This window comes from Nilaparvata lugens, chromosome 3 (assembly GCF_014356525.2).
Source record: "Nilaparvata lugens isolate BPH chromosome 3, ASM1435652v1, whole genome shotgun sequence".
Lineage (NCBI taxonomy): Eukaryota > Metazoa > Arthropoda > Insecta > Hemiptera > Delphacidae > Nilaparvata > Nilaparvata lugens.
Genome location: NC_052506.1, coordinates 5,595,688 through 5,616,688, shown reverse-complemented (window position 1 = coordinate 5,616,688; position 21,001 = coordinate 5,595,688). Strand labels below are relative to the sequence as shown.

The 21,001-nt window shown below is 36.5% G+C and overlaps 6 protein-coding genes across 9 annotated transcripts in view; 2 read left to right on the top strand and 4 right to left on the bottom strand.

Moving 5' to 3' along the window:
* Window positions 1-10,021, top strand: part of LOC111060311 (carnitine O-acetyltransferase) — a 36,315-nt gene extending 26,294 nt beyond the window's left edge. For 3 of the 4 annotated variants that reach the window (XM_039422673.1, XM_039422671.1, XM_039422670.1), the window contains exons 11-13: window positions 245-443; window positions 3,443-3,580; window positions 7,766-7,990. In XM_039422673.1, coding sequence (XP_039278607.1) covers window positions 245-443; window positions 3,443-3,580; window positions 7,766-7,975 — 547 coding nt within the window. In that variant the 3' untranslated portion in view covers window positions 7,976-7,990. Of the gene's footprint in view, window positions 1-244; window positions 444-3,442; window positions 3,581-7,765 lie in introns of all 4 variants that reach the window. The other variant, XM_039422669.1, reaches the window with a different exon arrangement.
* A 3,062-nt stretch (window positions 10,022-13,083) lies between these two features.
* On the bottom strand, window positions 13,084-13,612 carry LOC120350710 (pheromone-processing carboxypeptidase KEX1-like). Its single transcript, XM_039425306.1, has 2 exons — window positions 13,490-13,612; window positions 13,084-13,392 (listed from the first exon to the last, which is right to left on the bottom strand). Exons 1-2 carry the CDS (start codon window positions 13,610-13,612, stop codon window positions 13,084-13,086), a joined length of 432 nt encoding a protein of 143 aa, XP_039281240.1.
* Window positions 13,613-14,054: 442 nt separating this feature from the next.
* LOC120350709 (glutamic acid-rich protein-like) lies at window positions 14,055-14,761 on the bottom strand. The gene is made up of 2 exons (XM_039425305.1): window positions 14,642-14,761; window positions 14,055-14,408 (listed from the first exon to the last, which is right to left on the bottom strand). Exons 1-2 carry the CDS (start codon window positions 14,759-14,761, stop codon window positions 14,055-14,057), a joined length of 474 nt encoding a protein of 157 aa, XP_039281239.1.
* Window positions 14,762-14,866: 105 nt separating this feature from the next.
* Window positions 14,867-15,851, bottom strand: LOC111052489 (CD2 antigen cytoplasmic tail-binding protein 2 homolog). The gene is made up of 2 exons (XM_022339183.2): window positions 15,771-15,851; window positions 14,867-15,631 (listed from the first exon to the last, which is right to left on the bottom strand). The coding sequence occupies exons 1-2, from the start codon at window positions 15,849-15,851 to the stop codon at window positions 14,867-14,869; spliced, it is 846 nt and encodes a 281-aa protein (XP_022194875.2).
* A 1,827-nt stretch (window positions 15,852-17,678) lies between these two features.
* On the top strand, window positions 17,679-19,602 carry LOC111062171 (protein PFC0760c-like). The gene has a single exon (XM_022349869.2). The coding sequence runs from the start codon at window positions 18,402-18,404 to the stop codon at window positions 19,386-19,388; it is 987 nt and encodes a 328-aa protein (XP_022205561.2). The 5' UTR covers window positions 17,679-18,401; the 3' UTR covers window positions 19,389-19,602.
* The window catches only part of LOC111043300 (CWF19-like protein 2), a 27,041-nt gene continuing 25,615 nt past the window's right edge, over window positions 19,576-21,001 (bottom strand). Inside the window, exons 10-11 of the mRNA XM_039422668.1 lie at window positions 20,610-20,798; window positions 19,576-20,054 (exon numbers count right to left, since the gene is read on the bottom strand). Of these exons, the coding sequence (XP_039278602.1) occupies window positions 19,911-20,054; window positions 20,610-20,798 (333 nt within the window). The 3' untranslated portion in view covers window positions 19,576-19,910. The remainder of the gene's footprint in view (window positions 20,055-20,609; window positions 20,799-21,001) is intronic.

The window sequence follows — 21,001 nt, the reverse complement described above, 5'->3', positions numbered from 1 at the left end:
AACTTGAATTAACTTGATTTTTACTTGTTTCAAGACTTACCATTTATTTACCAAATGTATACAAGGATTATCAAGAATATTTTTTTCTTGATTCGTAACTTTTTCTTGTCATGAATATTGTCTTGAAGTTGTAAATTTGTGCACGCGTAATGGAACGAATGGTGATGCGATATGAGTGAATGTATAACATTGATTTGAGTGGATAAATGGAGTAAATGAATGAATTTTTCTTGAATGATTGCAGAATCCACAAAGAGCCAGGCGCTCACTACGAATCGGCAGCGTTGCGTTCGTTCGCGGGCGGGCGCACTGAGACGATTCGCTCGTGTTCGCTTGAGTCGGTCAAGTTCGCGCAAACCATGCTCAGCTCCAAGGCGTCCAAGGCTGAGAAGGTGCAAACACTCAAGGCTGCCGTTGACGGTCACCGAAAGCTGGCTATGGAGGTGACCTATACCATTCAATCTATCTATAATATAATAGCGGAAAGAACTGGCTTATACACGTACGGGATAGGAAATTCACGAATGATGCATCATCACGTCAGAACTACTCAACTGAATAACTTAAAATGTTGCATATACATTCTCAAATATTTACCGAGTATGGTTATAGGCTTATTTCAAAATCTTCAAGATTTTAGAAGGTCAAGTTTTTAGTTTGTCAAGTTTTTTACTAGACCCTTGCGGAGCACGGGTTACCTTCTAGTAATTATGTAATTTTATTATATAGGATGTGTTCCTTGAGAACACAACATGTGAATAGTTTATTAAATAAACATTTACTTGAAATTCTACAATATTTCCCATTACAGAAGAAAGTGGCCAAAGACATTTGGCCCCACCAACAAAAAGACTCCAGGTGTGTGTTAATGGGAAGGATATAATCTTATATCCTTTTCTGAGAGTCGACAATTATTTGTTAGAACACCGATTTATGTAGTTACATCACAATTTTATAAATGATCGTTATTCAAATTGCATTCAATCTACATTCTGATTAACTAATTTTTCAGGCTTTGTAGAATTCGTAAAATATTTATTAGCAATACTGCCAATCAATGTGAATAAGCCAGTATATATTGTAACATAGCGGAGTAAAGAACTCTAATCTAAATAAAAATAAATATGAGTACCCTTTTTAAATTATTTCGTCACGACAATCATGTTTCGGCTACTAATGCCATTTTCAAGTCAAGTGATGAAATAATTTAAAAGGGTAGTCAGATTTATATTTTTATTCAGATTCAAAAGTAGCCCTAAATAAAAAAGACAACTCTATCGTTGGTAGAGAGTTAGTGGGGAGGATATTTTTAATATTCTTCCCAAAGAATGGACATTGATATGTCCAAAGCTCCGCCAATTTATGTAGATGCATAACAATATGATTATTATCTATAGTTATTATATTACAAATTGCTTTTTCATATCATATACAGTTCAATAGTTATTTTCTTAGTCTATATTATGTAAATTCATCTATAACTTTGCTGTATTGTAAGCTATTGTATATAAGTGTATAAGCCAGTATATATTGTAATCTACATAAATAAAGTACTCAATCAATCAATCAATCAATCTAATCTATTCTAATCCTGAGACTCTCCTTCGGTAGCTTTAAGCCTCTCCATATCGGATTTAACTTGATGCTACTATATCTAAAATACAAATGGTTATTACAATTTCAAGATGTTTCATCAAATACATTTCAAGTGTTTTGATAAAGTTGTTGATAATGACCATTATCCTCGGCTACTGAACATTTTTCTAAATAAGTGTGACAAGTTAATGATTATGATTATCGAAAGATATTCTGTTATCGAAAATTGAATCTTGTGAGAGTGAAAATGATAATGTGAAAAATATGATAAACATAATCCTACTTTGGACAATATTTGGTAGCTACTCTAGAACATGGTAGGCCATAGTGGAGCAGGTCAATTTCCACACAGAAAACACTTAACATGTAGAAGACACATTATAGGAAATTTCTGAAACGAACTATGTAATTGTAAACTATCTAATACTTTCTGTAGTTTAAGTTTTTTTGGGAAATAGGCCTAAACATTTATTTATTTTATTTAATATGATAAACTAAATTCAGGGGTAGATTAAGTTTTGAGGCCTGTGCCTGTTTTTCAATTCAAATATTGTGATGTTTGAAACTAATAAGTGAGTTGTGGTTTTTCTGGCTCTAAATTTTGTCAAATTACGCCAAATTGTTCCAATGAATGGTGATTTGAGTGTGTGATATTTTTGTTTTTTATTCTGTTTTTAACCGTCAAAATTTAAAATTTTTAGTTTTCGTTGTTTTTTTTAGTGAAAATGGACAAAATTTTAGAAAAGTGAAACCATAACCCTATTTTGGACTTTTAAAATGTTATCTAAATTTGAGAGAGAAATAGTGCAAAGGAGTATCCTTAGTTTTTCATTCCCAATCAGTGCTTCTTTGTAAAAATTATAAATAAATAAAATAAAAATGAATGAATGAATGAATATATTTGTGTTTTTGACATGGCTCCATCTATATTGCACATTTTGGCTGGATAAGATTGATAAGATTGATTTATTTATCTTTGTATTGATAGATACTTATATGAATAAAGTTGAGCATTTGCTTATACTTCTAAAATATGGAGCATTTGCTTCATTTTCTATGAAATAAACGTGAGCAAAACCTTTTGCTCATGCTCATCAAAAAAATAGTTTGAGCATTTGCTCAAAAGTAAAAGCTTATACTCAAAATTGTATGAATAAACTAGAGCATTTGCTCAACTTTCGAAGCAAATGCTTCAAAAAAGGTGATTCTAGTCTAGAGCAGCTTATCACCTTTTGCTCATAGTAAAATGGCTCAACTAATTCGTATGAGGAAGAGGAAACTATACCAGATACGATCACTACCAATAGCTGAGAACTACAAAACTCTTTTTAGATTCAACCATGATATATAAAGATAGCCATCACAAAATAGGAAATAGGCATTTAAGAAGATGAGAGTGTAGACGATTATAAGAAGGCTATTGATATTATAAGAATATGCTGAAGATTATTATAGAGATGACATTTTTTACGGTATTATTTCAAAATTCTAAACTCAACTAACCTAAAAATCTATTCATAAATAGAAAACAGAGCAGACGACGCAAACACAAGCGGTGCCCCTACTTGCATATTTAGCGCTTCCGTGAGCTATAAAAACAAAGTAAGGCTACAAAAGCGAATCAGCTGATGAAAAATCTTTAAAATACGTGAGCATTTGCTCCAGAATTCAGGAGCATAAGGTAAAGCTTATTCATATAAAAATGAGCAAATGCTTTTGCTTCTACCTTTTGCTCATGAGCAAAACCTTATGCTCCATGCTATTGCTCATGAGCATTTGCTCTGGTTTTATTCATATGGGCCAATATCATTCTCAACTATGATTGATTGATTGGTTGTGTTTTTAGGCATCCCAGGGTCAAGGCGTGGACAGACACCTCCTGGGTCTGAAACTAATGGCCCAGGAGAAGGGAATCGAAGTACCGGACCTCTACACCGACCCGGGTTATGTCAGGAGTCTGCATATGCGAATGTCTACTAGTCAGGTAACTTATTTTTCACCAATTCATCAAGCACACTGCACGCTGTCGGTCCAGGCTGCCTAAAATCTTTCTTATTCTTTCTAACCTCATTCTTTTTTGAAACTTTTTTTGGAAAAATTTGGGAGAAGACAGTTTTGGGCTATGCTGCCTGTTGTCTTCTCCCAATCATATTATATTATGATTTGTGATCGTCAATTAAATAGATAAATAAATAAATGCAGTCGTTAGGATAGATAGATTTAATTCTTTTGCTATCGGACCATACAGTCATCAGCAACGTCAATAGAATATTCATAACACTTGGCACTTAATTTATTATAAAGAATGTGTAGAAAACTCCTCCAAAGAATAGAAGGGGTTTGCATGCAGAAGATCAAAATTTGATATATCACTATTTAATAGTGATAAATCACTACTTAATAGTGATTTGCCGAACAAAGGTCATGTCGGAGGCCCTGAAATTGATCAGTTGCGACCTGAAAACTCTTGACACCAGACCTGAGCCAGCCAGGTCACTCGATATTGTTATTGCTTAAATTATATTCTCAGGCGAGGTGTATCTGACTTCCTTCAGGGACTCTCCACCATTAAAAGCTATACGAATATTATTATTGATAGGATTTGTGCTTGAAATGGGTCTATTATGAATCCTAAATGTTGTTTTCCATTACGAACTGCTCACTATTAAATCACTTATTTGTTATTAAAGAGTGATTCATAATGATGGGTTTTTAATTAATATTCTTGATTGATTTAGTCGTCCTGGGACTGCATCTATTTTTACTCCTAAACTAGGGATTGTTCAGGAATGTAAAGTAAAACATCTGAGGATGAAAAAATTATTCGTAGCTGGGTAAGGAAGGGGGCTTTTATTCGATCTAATTTTTTAAAATCAACATTTGATTCCTAGGGCCGGTTTCCGAGCTCGGGATTTAGCTAAGTTCTACACTTTAAACAGCTGGAGTCAGAAAATTGGCTTTCCAAAACGGGGCGTAGTCGCAGTTTCTATAACAGTAGTCGCAGTTGTTATTTTCTCATTTCTATAATTGGAAACGTTTTTCTTGGCGAAATTAAACATTTCTAAATAATTGAAAATAGCTGAAACTTTACACTATTTTCTCTTTATTTTATTCTGTGTTTAATTTTCGAGTTCTTTGAAATTAAATTCAAACGTGACTTTGACAATGACTACGACTACGCCCCGTTTCGGAAAGCCAATTTTCTGACTCCAGCTGTTTAAAGTCTAGATCTTGGCCAAATCCCGAGTTCGGAAACCGGCCCTTAATGTAATTCTAATTTTGCTTACAATTTTTTCTCGTCCTTCTCTCCACCCACCCTTTATTTCAAGGCACAAAACCCTTCAGCCTATTACATGGGAAAGCATAGTTGGCTAGGTATTTTTCCTCCTTTAATTCTATTCAGCAGGCCCCACCTTGAAGCCTGTTTTTTGTATTTTTATTTATATATTTTGATTGTAGTTCTATATGGAACATGGGAAACCATAGTTTACTAGGTATTTTTCCTCCTTTAATTCTATTCAGCAGGCCCCACCTTGAAGCCTGTTTTTTGTATTTTTATTTATATATTTTGATTGTAGTTCTATATGGAACATGGGAAACCATAGTTGGCTAGGTATTTTTCCTCCTTCAATTCTATTCAGCAGGCCCCACCTTGAAGCCTGTTTTTTGTATTTTTATTTATATATTTTGATTGTAGTTCTATATGGAACATGGGAAACCATTGTTTACTAGGTATTTTTCCTCCTTTAATTCTATTCAGCAGGCCCCACCTTGAAGCCTGTTTTTTGTATTTTCATTTATATATTTTTGATTGTAGTTCTAAATGGAACATGGGAAACCATAGTTGGCTAGGTATTTTTCCTCCTTTAATTCTATTCAGCAGGCCTCACCTTGAAGCCTGGTTTTTGTATCTTTATTTGGATGTTTTGATTGTATTGCTCTGCATGGAACATGGGAAACCATAGTTTACTAGGTATTTTTCCTCCTTTAATTCTATTCAGCAGGCCCCACCTTGAAGCCTGGTTTCTGTATCTTTATTTGGATGTTTTGATTGTAGTTCTACATGGAACATGGAAAACTATAGTTGGCTAGGTATTTTTCCTCCTTTAATTCTATTCAGCAGGCCCCACCTTGAAGCCTGTTTTTTGTATTTTTATTTGAATATTTTGATTATATTGTTCTACATGGAACATGGGAAACCATAGTTGGCTTGGTATTTTTCCTCCTTTAATTCTATTCAGCAGGCCCCACCTTGAAGCCTGTTTTTTGTATTTTTATTTATATATTTTGATTGTAGTTCTATATGGAACATGGGAAACCATAGTTGGCTAGGTATTTTTCCTCCTTTCAATTCTATTCAGCAGGCCCCACCTTGAAGCCTGGTTTTTGTATCTTTATTTGGATGTTTTGATTGTATTGCTCTGCATGGAACATGGGAAACCATAGTTTACTAGGTATTTTTCCTCCTTTAATTCTATTCAGCAGGCCCCACCTTGAAGCCTGGTTTCTGTATCTTTATTTGGATGTTTTGATTGTAGTTCTACATGGAACATGGAAAACTATAGTTGGCTAGGTATTTTTCCTCCTTTAATTCTATTCAGCAGGCCCCACCTTGAAGCCTGTTTTTTGTATTTTTATTTGAATATTTTGATTATATTGTTCTACATGGAACATGGGAAACCATAGTTGGCTTGGTATTTTTCCTCCTTTAATTCTATTCAGCAGGCCCCACCTTGAAGCCTGTTTTTTGTATCTTTATTTGGATGTTTTGATTGTAGTTCTATATGGAACATGGGAAACCATAGTTTACTAGGTATTTTTCCTCCTTTAATTCTATTCAGCAGGCCCCACCTTGAAGCCTGTTTTTTGTATTTTTATTTGGATGTTTTGATTGTATTGTCTCTGTATTTTGATTTTCATAGTATGTTTGTATTGAATTGAATAATTATCATAGAACTTACGAGTACCCTTTTTATACTTTTTTACATGAATACAACTAGTTTCGAGTACTTGAAAATGGCATGAGTGCTCGAAAATAGTTTGTTTATCTACAGATGGAAATTACTGAGATATTGCAATTATTCAAATGCTGATGAATTAGTTACTAAACGAAAATCCAAACAAAATGCTGCAATTCACTCCATAGACTTCTGCTACTGCAAATATTGACAGCAGGGTAAACAGTTAGATGGAAATTCGATGAGCGCTGCTATTCAAAAATTATTTGTCAGCCCGGGAACTACCGCAATATTTGCAGTAGCAGAAGTCTTCGGGTTGAATTACAGCATTTTGTTTGGATTTTCGTTTAATAATAATAATTAGTTTGTTTATGCAAAAAAGGGTATTAGTCAGTTCTATGATAATTATTCAATTTAAGTAGCCTTTTCAAATTCTCTATTTGAATTGACTATATTTGAATTTGAAAAGCTTAATCTAAGATTCTTAGGCCCGGTTGTTCAAAAGTCGGTTAAATTTCAATCTTGATTAATTCCACGAGAAACAATCAGAGGTGTCATTGAAAAGATTGATTGATTGAGTACTTTATTTATGTAGATTACAATATATACTGGCTTATACACTTATATACAATAGCTTACAATACAGCAAAATTATAGATGAATTTACATAATATAGACTAAGAAAATAATTATTGAACTGTATATGATATGAAAAAGCAGTTTGTAATATAATAACTATAGATAATAATCATATTGTTATGTATCTACATAAATTGGCGGAGCTTTGGACATATCAATGTCCATTCTTCGGAAAGAATATTAAAAATATCCTCCCCATTAACTCTCTACCAAAACGTTAATTTCGTTATTCAAACTAAGGATTTATTTATTAATGGAAATATTGTAAAAGTTTTAATCAATATGAATATTAAAGAGAAAAAAAAACAGAAAATTGATAGAGTAAAATAATTATATAGGTAGATAAGATCAAATAATTGATTAATAAAATGAAGTAGGCTGAAAGTAGATCAGGGTTATCAACTTTCAGTAAAGACGGGTTTCAAGTTTGATTAATTCCACGAGAAACAATCAGAGAAGGCGTCATTGAAAAGACTTGATTGACTGATCACGGTTAAAATTTAACCAGCTTTTGTGCAACCGGCACATAGATCCTTAATTTTCTTTGATCTCTAAATCAAATTTTGATTCAGGTTCCATCCAAGTCAGACGGTTTCATGGTGTACGGGCCCCTGGTTCCGGACGGCTACGGCTGTTGCTACAATCCGCGTGACAATGACGTCAATTTCGGCATCACTGCGCATGTGTCGGACTCAGGCACCAGTGCTACCAACTTCAGAGACGCACTGGAGAGATCGCTCCTTGATATGCGGGACCTTTTCATCCCTGCGTCCAAGTATTGAGCCGGTTTTCGCTCGGAAAACTATTGAAGCCGCTCAAAAAACCATCAAAATCGATCATAATTAAAACATTACTGGATCAGATGAAAATTCTAGACTATTATTGCATGGAAATTGATGAGGTCAATACCTGCGTCCAAATTTTGAGTCGGTTTTCGCTCAAAAATCGACCATAATAGCTCAGGAATCATCAAAATCGATTGAGAAATGATCATCACATAATAGAAACATTACTGAATCGGAAAAACTGTTCAGACAAAAATTCTGGCTATTATTGCATGGAAATTGTTCGAAACCGCTCAAAAATTGATCTTTAAAGCACAAAAACCCCATCAAAATTGATCGAGAAATGATCACTCAATCATTAAAACATCAATGAATCGGAAAAACTGTTCAGACAAAAATTCTGGCTATTATTGCATGGAAATTGTTCGAACCGCTCAAAAATTGATCTTTAAAGCACAAAAACCCTATCAAAATTGTTCAAGAAATGATCACTCAATCATTAAAACATCAATGAATCTGAAAAAGGGTTCAGACAAAAATTCTAGACTATTATTGCGTGAAAATTGATTGGTCATCCATAAAACACAGTAAACTCAGTCGAAAATTGATAGGTATATTCTGAAAATTCAATTGAATTAAATATATAGAAATGTCGAAAATTCAAGAACATTATTGCTCGAAAATTCAGTAAAATGATCAGCATTCTTTCAAAACACCGTTGGATCAATAACATAGCCCAAATTGTCTATGAATATTGCCATAGCCACCTCTAATACAAGGCCCCGGCCTACGATATTGCAACGTCGCAGTGTAGGCCTAGAATCTAATGCATGATTGGTGAACAAGATTGAAAAAAAGGCCAGCTGATCTTTCTCACCAATCATGTATTAGATTCTATGCCTACACTGCGACGTTGCAATATCGTAGACCGGGGCCTTGTATTAGCCATCAACAGTCAAAAATCAACAATCTATCTTTTTTTTTGTCTTAAAAATCAACAGTCTATTTTGGAAGCATCACTGAATCAACAAGACAAGATTAGTTTAAATTCTAGACTATCATTGTTCAGAAAATTATCAGTATATTTTGCTAAGACATAATTGAAAATTAACAGTTTATCATCGGTATTATTGTATTGTATTAGTTCATTTTGGAAAAATCGTTGACTCGAAAACATAGTTTAGTCGAAAATTCTTAAATATTATTTCTTATATATTGATCAATATATTTTGCAAACATAATTGAAAACTAACAATTTATTAGTAATCATCGAATATCACTGAGTATTTCGAAAAAGACTAGACAAAGTACAAAATTGTGGCCACTTGCACAAAAGTCCAATCAAATTTAACCGCCGTAAATGAGTCATCTAACAGAACCAATGAATGAATCTGATGTTAATGAAACGTCATTCTACGGTTGTTGAATTCAATTAGATTTTTATGTAACTGAGTCTTGGAAAAATTGTAGAATAACATTTTTATCATAGTGTTCAGATTTTTGTGTAACTGAGGCTTGAAAAAATTGTAGAGTAACATTTTTATCATAGTGTTCATAAACTCTGTAATGTACCAAGCGAGATAGATAACTGGATTCCCACACGACAGTGACATTGAAAATATAATTCCTATAGGTTCTAATGGGATTTTTCACACTCGCTCGGCCGGGCTGGATGTGAACAGTCAAATTATATTTCCAATTTTCCTTGTCACAGTGCGAATCTAGCTTCAATCTGTGATCAGTGCTGTGCAGATGTATAATTAATATAATCAGATCAATCACAATAGCTGATCCTGTTTAGTGTAAACTCACTCAATGTAAACACCCACCTACGAAACAAACTACTTGATATTAATCATTGACTTATTGATAAAGGTTCTATTGGACATATATTTATTTTTAAAATATTTTATTGTGAGCATTGTATGTGGTTATTGGATATAAGGAAAATTTACAAGTATTTTATTATTGTTGACTTTGTATTATTCAAATTTTATATTGTGTTTTGTATTGTGGAAATAATAAAACAGTATTACTATAAAATGTGTTTTATTGCACAAGACAGTTGAATGTTATTTGTCTGTTTCAATGATTTGTTTGAAGTCTTTGCAAACCCCAAGTATTGGGGTTTATAGCTATTATAGCTTATCAATGGATAAGACACCATTTACTCTTTATATAGTAACTTTAGTTATACACCGTGTCCCACGAGGAGGTTTACACGTTTGATTTTATATTACGTGCCCATTCATGCACCGAACGTTTTCAAATTTCACACAGTTTACAAAGAAGGTTCTGAAAATATATCGGGGAAATTTCAGCTCCCTAACCTTCGTAGAAACAAAATAGCTGCATATTGAAAATATTACCAATTCGCATCCTACAAGAACTACTTTAATGAGTTATTATCTGATTTGTTTACTACGTTGCGGTTGTCTTGGCTCATTTGATGGTACCAGAAATGGTTCAAGCAATGTTTCAATGGTGCTCCACCTCATTTCGCAAATCATATCCAGCAATTACTAAATGACAAACTTCATGGCCGTTCGTGGAAGTGATTTTTTAGATTGGCCACCCCAATCACCAGATTCAACTGTTTGTGGCTACTTTTTATGGGGTACTTAAAGGAAAAAGTTTATATCTTTAGCTTCAATAATGATGTAATGATGAGGAACAAAAACTATCAATAGAAGAGGAACGTCTCCGGTTACCGCGGAGTTTCTTTGTGAGAGCTTACGAATCATTCCTTAAGCGCTGTTATCAGGGTGTCGCTGTGTGGATGGGTTTCAATTTGAATAATTTTGGACTTCAAGGTTTTTCATTTGACTATGATCTGGTTTTAAAGACACTTTTTTAATGTTTTTGAAGTATCGTTTTTCAATTAGCCGCCATAATGTTTCCGGCTCTCAATCTTTTCTAGTCCTCGGCCTTGAAAACCGATTTCGAGCCGGAAAAATCTCATTTTCTGCTCTAGGTGCGAAATATACTATTCTATGAAGGTTAGAGAGTTGAAATTTTCCCAGAATATTTTCAGAATCTACTTTGTAAACTGTGTAAAATTTAAAAAAGTTCGGTGCATGAATGTGCACATAATATAAAATCAAACGTGTTAACCTCTTCGTGGGACACCCTATACATAACTACAATTAACTATAACTGTAGTTATATGATAGTATTATATATGACCATGTGTTGTGCTATAATATGAGACGTTTCGCTACAATACAGGGTGAGTTATCGACTGAAACATCTCCTCGACTCACAGATTAGAGAAATCACTCATCTTCAAATGCGTATAATTAAAGAATAGGACTGAATTTCGCCAATGTGATTACATACAATTGTTCCTCTCGTCAAGTACCTACTATTCCTGAGAGTATGAAGGATTTTTATTTTTGACCATTTTTGAAAAAATCCATGGATTTCATGAAAATTGAAAATCTCCCAGATTTGGTTGATATTCGGGCTATGGATAGAGGTTGACCTAACAAGATTATGGTTTAGTACATTATGACTATCATCATCATCATAGCCACCTCCAATACAAGGCCCCGGCCTACGATATTGCAACGCCGCAGTGTAGGCCGAGAATCTAATACATGATTGGTGAAAAAGATCAGCTAGTATTTTTTTAAATCACCAATCATGTATTAGATGCTAGGCCTAGACTGCGACGTTGCAATATCTTTGGCCGGGGCCTTGTATTAGTAGAGGTGGCTATGCTATCATCCTTTGATAAACTGCTATAAGGGTGATTTGATTCCAACACCAAGCATATTCTTCCTTATTGTATCACATCAATGCTTAACCTCTGTAAGGTTGAAGCATTGATTCAATCAAAGCATTGACTAACATCAATGCTTTACATTCAACTGAATGCTTAAAGTTTGAGGTGATTCTTACCGGTGGACAGCATGCGGGTTCGAATCACACTAAGCTTGGTTCATATCACCGTCTCATCTCATCTTCCAAGGAGATGTGAAAAATTCATGTGAGCATAAATCATCCGAAATAGAGAAGGTAATAACTATAAATTTGAGACATTTATCTTAAAAAAATTTTTATTCATTACAAGTTGAAGATACTATATTATAAAATGTAATATAAGGAATGAATTGGATGAAAGTACCTTGTAGAACAATACTAAGATACACAATAAAGGGGAAATTTATACAGGGTTGGTGAAAAGTCCGAGAACGGCTTAATATCTCATACACAAAGGTAATTTGATGGTGGGTGTGATTGGGGATCCATACGTTTGAGACGTGGGGTAGAAAATCAATCCTTGCACAGTTTCGTTAACCTCCATCAAGTTTTCTATTACGATGTGCCTTTGCTTGAATACGTCGTCAATAGGAGTATCGTCATCATCGACTATTTTTATGCGGATCTTCTGGAATCGTTTCATGGCCCGTGCATGGTACTGGCTTTGAGACCTCGTCTTCCTTCGCCCTTGGTCGTCATCATCATCCACCTCATCTCTTTCAATGACAACTATTCCGTTGCCTGCTTCTTCTTCCTCTACCACTTCGTCCTCTTCATGTGAGGACACCATGATAGGGGATTTCTTCCCTCCCATCTCGCTATCGACGCTTCCTTCAAATGTGATCTCAATTAGAAGTGGATATGCCTTCCTCTTGAACTGCTCAAATTCATCGGGTCAAGCAATAATAGAAGCAATCTCGCTTTTGGTTAGAGAAAATATATCGCTCTGCAAGGGAAATTCATCAACGGCATCCAAAAACTTTGAAAGGGGATTTTCCTCGCAGTCTTTGCTACTAGACGGAGAGCTGTATGATTCACCCGCCTTTTTGCTGGCCAGTCTCTCCGATGCAGACGAATTCTTATCAATACGATTGAGTTGTAGGCGAGCAATCGTTCCTTGTACTGTTTTGTTATCCTCCATCAAGTTTTCTATGACGATGAGCCTTTGCTTGAATACGTCGTCACTAGGAGTATCGTCATCCTCGACTACTTTCATGCGGATCTTTTGGCATCGTTTGATGGCCCGTGCATTTACTGGTACTGGCTTTGAGCCCTCGCCTTCCAGCCAAGCATTGGTGGCCTCTCCAGTTTTACAATTCCACACGAAATGTCCGTCTTTGTCAGAGTGGCCCAAGTCTTTTTTCTTCATCCATGTTGACCGCTTCCACAGGAATTTCTTTCTTGCTACGTGACTCAATTAGATCGGCATCTTCATCCAATGAAATTGTTCCATCGTCATGGTCGTTATCGAAAGCCGTTTTCTCTTTATCCTCCTCGCTTTTTGTTTCGTCGTCACTTCTCGGTTTATCTTCGTCACTTTTGCCAACATCATCGTCACTTTTAGCATTATTGTCGTCACCTTCATCTTCATCTTTATCGTCATCTTCATCTTTATTTCCTCCATCTTTATCTCCTTCATCTTCATCCTCCTATTCATCCTCCTCAGACTGAGATTTATCCCCATTCGTAGTGGAATCAATCTCTGGATCCACATCATCTTTATCGAAGACTTAATTTTCAATGGACTTCCATTTGTGGCTGTAGTGGAGTTGACCACGTCCTCTGTGCCTTCAAAGTGGGTGCATCATCCTCTTCAGGCGATTCATGGCGGCTTTTCTTAGCCGGGGGCTGTTCGTTTGAGTCAGCCATTCTATCAAAAGAGATGCTGGGTATATTATCCAATTATCAGCTACCTAATATGAAAATACTTTTGTATTTATACAATTACTGTCCCTAAATACAATCTTGGATAATAATAAAGATATCAACAATAATGTTGAGACTTGTAACTCTGTATCAGTCGCTAGTCAGGAGTGTCCTTGTGTATGAATCTATTGTCTGGTGTCGAACAAGTTCAGAATCAGCTTCTTCACCTCCTATTTTATATGCAATTTGGAAGAGCCTGTCCCTTGGGTTTTCCTTCTGGACGTTTGAGATCCCTTTTCAATATGGACTCTTTGAGGGCTAGACGTGACAGGTTTTCAGTGATGTTTGTGGTGTCACTTTTGAAAAATTACATTAATTCACATGCTCTCCTCTCGAGGATTGGTTTCCAGGTCCCCACGTTCAATGTCACAAGAGTTAGGACCTTTCATGTACCAAGTCTGCCCAAGTCTTTTTCTTCATCCATGTTGAAAGCTTCCAGAGGAATTTCTTTCTTGCTTCGTGACTCAATTAGATCGGCATCTTCATCCGATGAAATTGTTCCATCGTCATCGTCGTTATCGAAAGCCGTTTTCTCTTTATCCTCCTTGCTTTTTTCATCGCTTCTAGGTTCGTCGTCACTTTTCGGTTCATCTTCGTCACTTTTGCCAACATCATCGTCACTTTTACCATTATTGTCGCCACCTTCATCTTCATCTTTATCTCCATCTTCATCGTCATCCTCATCTTCGGCTTCTTCTTGTTCCTCCTCCTTCTCCTCTTCTTCCTTATCCTTCACCTCCTCTTCAATAACATGCAAATCATAAATGATAATTAATAATATGAATATCTTCTAAACGGTTTGAGATATCGAGGTGCGGTTTTCACCATTCATTTTGTCTTAAAATTCGGAATCGAAATCATGTATCGCACAACCACCTTCCCATAAAAAAATAAAGTTGCATATAATATGACGGATCCAAGATGGCGGAAAGTTTTCTATGACGATGAGCCTTTGCTTCAATAAGTTGTCACTAGGAGTATCGTCATCCTCGGTCCCTTGGTCGTCATCATCATCATCCATCTCATCTCTTCAATGACAACTATTCCGTTGCCTTCCCCCACCACTTCGTCCTCTTCATGTGAGAACGCCATGATAGGGGATTTCTTCCCTCCCATCTCGCTATCGACGCTTCCTTCAAATGTGATCTCAATTAGAAGTGGATATGCCTTCCTCTTGAACTGCTCAAATTCATCGGGTCAAGCAATAATAGAAGCAATCTCGCTTTTGGTTAGAGAAAATATATCGCTCTGCAAGGGAAATTCATCAACGGCATCCAATAACTTTGAAAGGGGATTTTCCTCGCAGTCTTTGCTACTAGACGGAGAGCTGTATGATCCACCCGCCTTTTTGTTGGCCAGTCTCTCCGATGCAGACGAATTCTTATCAATACGATTGAGTTGTAGGAGAGCAATCGTTCCTTGTACTGTTTTGTTATCCTCCATCAAGTTTTCTATGACGATGAGCCTTTGCTTGAATACGTCGTCACTAGGAGTATCGTCATCCTCGACTACTTTCATGCGGATCTTTTGGCATCGTTTGATGGCCCGTGCATTTACTGGTACTGGCTTTGAGCCCTCGCCTTCCAGCCAAGCATCGGTGCACTCTCCAGTTTTACAATTCCACACGAAATGTCCGTCTTTGTCAAACTTGCCCAAGACTTTTTCTTCATCCATGTTGACCGCTTCCACAGGAATTTCTTTCTTGCTACGGGACTCAATTAGATCGGCATCTTCATCCCATGAAATTGTTCCATCGTCATTGTCGGTATCGAAAGCCGTTTTTTCTTTATCCTCCTCGCTTTTTTCATCGCTTTTTGTTTCGTCGTCTTTTCTCGGTTCATCTTCGTCACTTTCGCCAACATCATCGTCACTTTTAGCATTATTGTCGTCACCTTCATCTTCATCTTTATCGTCATCTTCATCTTTATTTCCTCCATCTTTATCTCCTTCATCTTCATCCTCCTATTCATCCTCCTCAGACTGAGATTTATCCCCGTTCGTAGTGGAATCAATCTCTGGATCCACATCATCTTTATCGAAGACTTAATTTTCAATGGACTTCCATTTGTGGCTGTAGTGGAGTTGACCACGTCCTCTGTGCCTTCAACGTGGGTGCAACATCCTCTTCAGGCGATTCATGGCGGCTTTTCTTAGCCGGGGGCTGTTCGTTTGAGTCAGCCATTCTATCAAAAGAGATGCTGGGTATATTATCCAATTATCAGCTACCTAATATGAAAATACTTTTGTATTTATACAACTACTGTCCCTAAATACAATCTTGGATAATAATAAAGATGCCAACAATAATGTTGAGACTGTTGTAGCTCTGTATCAGTCGCTAGTCAGAAGTGTCCTTGTGTATGGATCTTTTGTCTGGAGTCGAACAAGTTCAGAATCAGCTTCTTCGCTTCCTATTTTATATGCAATTTGGAAGAGCCTGTCCCTTGGGTTTTCCTTCTGGACGTTTGAGATCCCTTTTCAATATGGACTCTTTGAGGGCTAGACGTGACAGGTTTTCATTGATGTTTGTGGTGTCACTTTTGAAAAATTACATTAATTCACATGCTCTCCTCTCGAGGATTGGTTTCCAGGTACCCACGTTCAATGTCACAAGAATTAGAACCTTTCATGTACCAAGTCTGCCCAAGTCTTTTTCTTCATCCATGTTGAAAGCTTCCAGAGGAATTTCTTTCTTGCTTCGTGACTCAATTAGATCGGCATCTTCATCCGATGAAATTGTTCCATCGTCATCGTCGGTATCGAAAGTCGTTTTCTCTTTATCCTCCTCGCTTTTTTCATCGCTTCTAGGTTCGTCGTCACTTCTCTGTTCATCTTCGTCACTTTTGCCAACATCATCATCACTTTTACCATTATTGTCGTCTCCTTCATCTTAATCTTTATCGTCATCTCCATCTTTATTTCCTCCATCTTTATCTCCTTCATCCTCTTCGTCATCCTCATCTTCGGCTTCTTGTTCCTCCTCCTTCTCCTCCTCTTCCTTCTCCTTCAATACCATGCATATCAGGAATGAAACGATTAATAATAGGAATATTTTCTAAACGTTTGGAGATATCTTTTCGTCGATATAATATAAAGCACTTATACAACAGCTGTAGTTTTCTGTAAAGTGTGAAGTTTTTAGCTCAAAAATTTCTAGTTTCATTCAAAATTTAGACTTTTTAAATAATTATTAAGTTACTGTTCTAGATTTTCTAATTTCAGACTCTAATAGTAATCTATTTGATTCAAAATTTGCTCGTTTATCTGAGTATTGAAGAGTGTAAATTGTATTTTGAAAAGTGAAAGTGACATAACCAACATTTTGATTTGGACAGTATAATATAAATTGGAAATGGGACAGTTTTGGGCATGAGCCTGTTGTGCCTTTCCTAATGTTAAGTATTTCTACACAATGTGATGAATAAATAAATAAATAAATATCGATGTGCGGTTTTCACCATTCACTTATTCTTAAAATTCCGCATTTAATCATGTATTGTAAGACAACCTTCTTATTTAAAAAAGTAAAGTCACATTCAATACCGCATTCTCGGACTTTTCACTCACTCTGTATAAATATAAGATATTACTCAAAATATCACACTCCCGAAAATCATATGGTGACGTATTGCCAAACTATAAAACACAGACATGTCTTGACACGCTTCCTGTTTCTGCTTTACAATAATTGTTATCAAAGCATTTGAATGATACAAGCATTTTGCCATTTAAAAGCACAAACCTAACTACCCTTTCACCTTTCAATTCCAAACCCTTAAGATGGGTTTACACCGGAGTTAATAACAAAAGTTTTCAAATCGGGGATAAATCTGTAAACCCAGCTGTTTACACCGGAGTTAATAACAAAAGTGTTCAAATCGGGGATAAATCTGTCTGAGGAGGAGGAGGAGAAGGGAAAGGAGGAGAAGGAGGAAGAAGAAAAAGAAGCCGAAAATGAAAATGACGATAAAGATGAAGGAGATGAAGATAGAGGAAATAAAGATGAAGATGACGATAAAGATAAGATGAAGGAGACGACAATAATAGTAAAAGTGACGATGATGTTGGCAAAAGTGACAAAGATGAACCGAGAAGTGACGACAAACCTAGAATCGAAGAAAAAAGCGACGAGGATAAAGAGAAAACGGCTTTCGATAACGACGATGACAAGGGAACAATTTCATTGGATGAAGATGCCGATCCAATTGAGTCACGAAGCAAGAAAGAAATTCCTCTGGAAGCTTTCAACATGGATGAAGAAAAAGACTTGGGCAGACTTGGTACATGAAAGGTCCTAACTCTTCTGACATTGAACGTGGGTACCTGGAAACCAATCCTCGAGAGGAGAGCGGGTGAATTAATGTAATTTTTCAAAAGTGACACCACACAGATCAATGAAAACCTGTCACGTCTAGCCCTCAAAGAGTCCATATTGAAAAGGGATCTCAAACGTCCAGAAGGAAAACCCAAGGGACAGGCTCTTCCAAATTGCATATAAAATAGGAAGCGAAGAAGCTGATTCTGAACTTGTTCGACTCCAGACAATAGATCCATACACAAGGACACTCCTGACTAGCGACTGATACAGAGTTACAACAGTCTCAACATTATTGTTGGCATCTTTATTATTATCCAAGATTGTATTTGGGGACAGTAATTGTATAAATACAATAGTATTTTCATATTAGGTAGCTGATAATTGGATAATATACCCAGCATCTCTTTTGATAGAATGGCTGACTCAAACGAACAGCCCCCGGCTAAGAAAAGCCGCCATGAATCGCCTGAAGAGGATGAAGCACCCCACGTTGAAGGCACAGAGGACGTGGTCAACTCCACTACAGCCACAAATGGAAGTCCATTGAAAATTAAGTCTTCGATAAAGATGATGTGGATCCAGAGATTTGATTCCACTACGAACGGGGATAAATCTCAGTATGAGGAGGATGAATCGGAGGATGAAGATGAAGGAGATAAAGATGGAGGAAATAAAGATGAAGATGACGATAAAGATGAAGATGAAGGTGACGACAATAATGCTAAAAGTGACGATGATGTTGGCCAAAGTGACGAAGATGAACCGAGAAGTGACGACAAAACAAAAAGCGATGAAAAAAGCGAGGAGGATAAAGAGAAAACGACTTTCGATACCGACAATGACGATGGAACAATTTCATTGGATGAAGATGCCGATCTAATTGAGTCACGTAGCAAGAACGAAATTCCTCTGGAAGCGTCCAAAATGGATGAAGAAAAAGACTTGGGTTTGTTTGACAAAGACGGACATTTCGTTTGGAATTGTAAAACTGGAGAGCCCACCTATGCTTGGCTGGAAGGCAAGGGCTCAAAGCCAGTACCAGTAAATGCACGGGCCATCAAACGATGCCAAAAGATCCGCATGAAAGTAGTCGAGGATGACGATACTCCTAGTGACGACATATTCAAGCAAAGGCTCATAATCATAGAGAACTTGATGGAGGATAACGAAACAGTACAAGGAACGATTGCTCGCCTACAACTCAATCGCATTGATAAGAATTTGTCTGCATCGGAGAGACTGGCCAACAAAAAGGCGGGTGGATCATACAGCTTTCCGTCTAGTAGCAAAGACTGTGAGGAAAATCCCCTTTCAAAGTTATTGGATGCAGTTCATGAATTTCCCTTGCAGAGCGATATATTTTCTGTAACCAAAAGCGAGATTGCTTCTATTATTGCTTGACCCGATGAATTTGAGCAGTTTAAGAGGAAGGCATATCCACTTCTAAATGAGATCACATTTGAAGGAAGCGTCGATAGCGAGATGGGAGGGAAGAAATCCCCTATCATGGTGTCCTCACATGAAGAGGACGAAGTGGTAGAGGAAGAAGAAGCTGGCAACGGAATAGTTGTCATTGAAAGAGATGAGATGGATGACGATGACGATGAAGGAAAGGAAGCGGCTAAGGAACAGGAGCCGAAGGATATGTTTGCATACTAAAATTGCCAATTAATTTTCCTTATTCAGTCAAGTTTTCTGTGCTTTTAGCCAAAATTACAGGTTTTTGTAACCTGGTTACCGGTGATTAATTACGTTCAAAGTTTAATTATATTAAGTTTGAATGAATAGTAGAAAAACAGTTCGAACAAGCCAAAGTTTGAACAGGTCGTAAGTTCGAACAAGCTATTGGCTGATTACATGTATTAAGTTGAAGTAAGACATTCCATTGAAGTAAGATATTCAAGTAAAATATTTATCTAAGATTCAATCATCGCTTTTTTTGGTGAAATCGAAAGGTTTCCAGAGTTTTGTGAATTCGACAACCTTTTTCCGCTGGTCGTCGAATTTCTCGCGTCGGGGCTTCCGCCATTTGTTATGGTCCACATCCAGTATGCCACCGATAATTTCCTAGAAAAGAAAACATAATTTAATAATTCTGTGTTATATTAAGAAGAAATAATTACAAAGAGCATTGTAAGGCACATTTTTCTTCTACACTTACTAAATGTTTATTATTGAGATTTAATATTGTCTTAGTTCTTAATATTTCTTCAAACAATTTTGCAACAGCGCAGACTTTGAAAAGGATAGAGCTATCTGCTTTGTCTCAAGACAGACAAGGATAGATCAGTGCTAATAACTTGAGTCACAGCTATATACTAGAGGAGTCGGTGGGATCAGAGAATTGGCAACTCTGAAGTTCTATCATTTCCACTGAATTTATAATCTGAATCTATAGATAGTCATCATCATCATTGGATCGACAATCCATACGGATCTTGGCCTCCTCTAACATTTGCCTCCATTCTACTCTATCCATGGCAGCACGCATCCAATTCCTGACCCCAACAGCTCTTGCATCTACTATAAATAGTGGGTGAGGGAGAAGTTAATGTCATAGAGAAAATATATAATATTTTATGTGCTGAGCTATCTTTTTATCCTTTTCAATGTGCAGTTTACCTGAGCAAAGTTCTTGGGGAAAAGGTGTTCATCCTCTATGACGTGCGCATATCCGGACTGCATGCCAAAGTCGACGAAGAAGTAGGGCAGACCACGTGGCACACACCGCCTCACGCCCCCCTTACTGCCTGCCAGATCAACCAGTTTCTTGTTGGTCGACCACTCTGTCTCGCACTCCAAGATCGCTTTCTACACAATCAAACAATAATCAATTGATATTTATTATTTACAAGATTGTCGCATTTTTTCATTTTTATTAGTTGTCATCAAACTGCCATTTGTGTAGAATAAGAGGGAAATAAGTGGAAGAAGGAAAGAGCGACGAGGTGGATGAAGCTTCGGAGGGAAAAGAAGAGGAAGAAGAACAAAAAACATGAGGAAGATTGATTGAT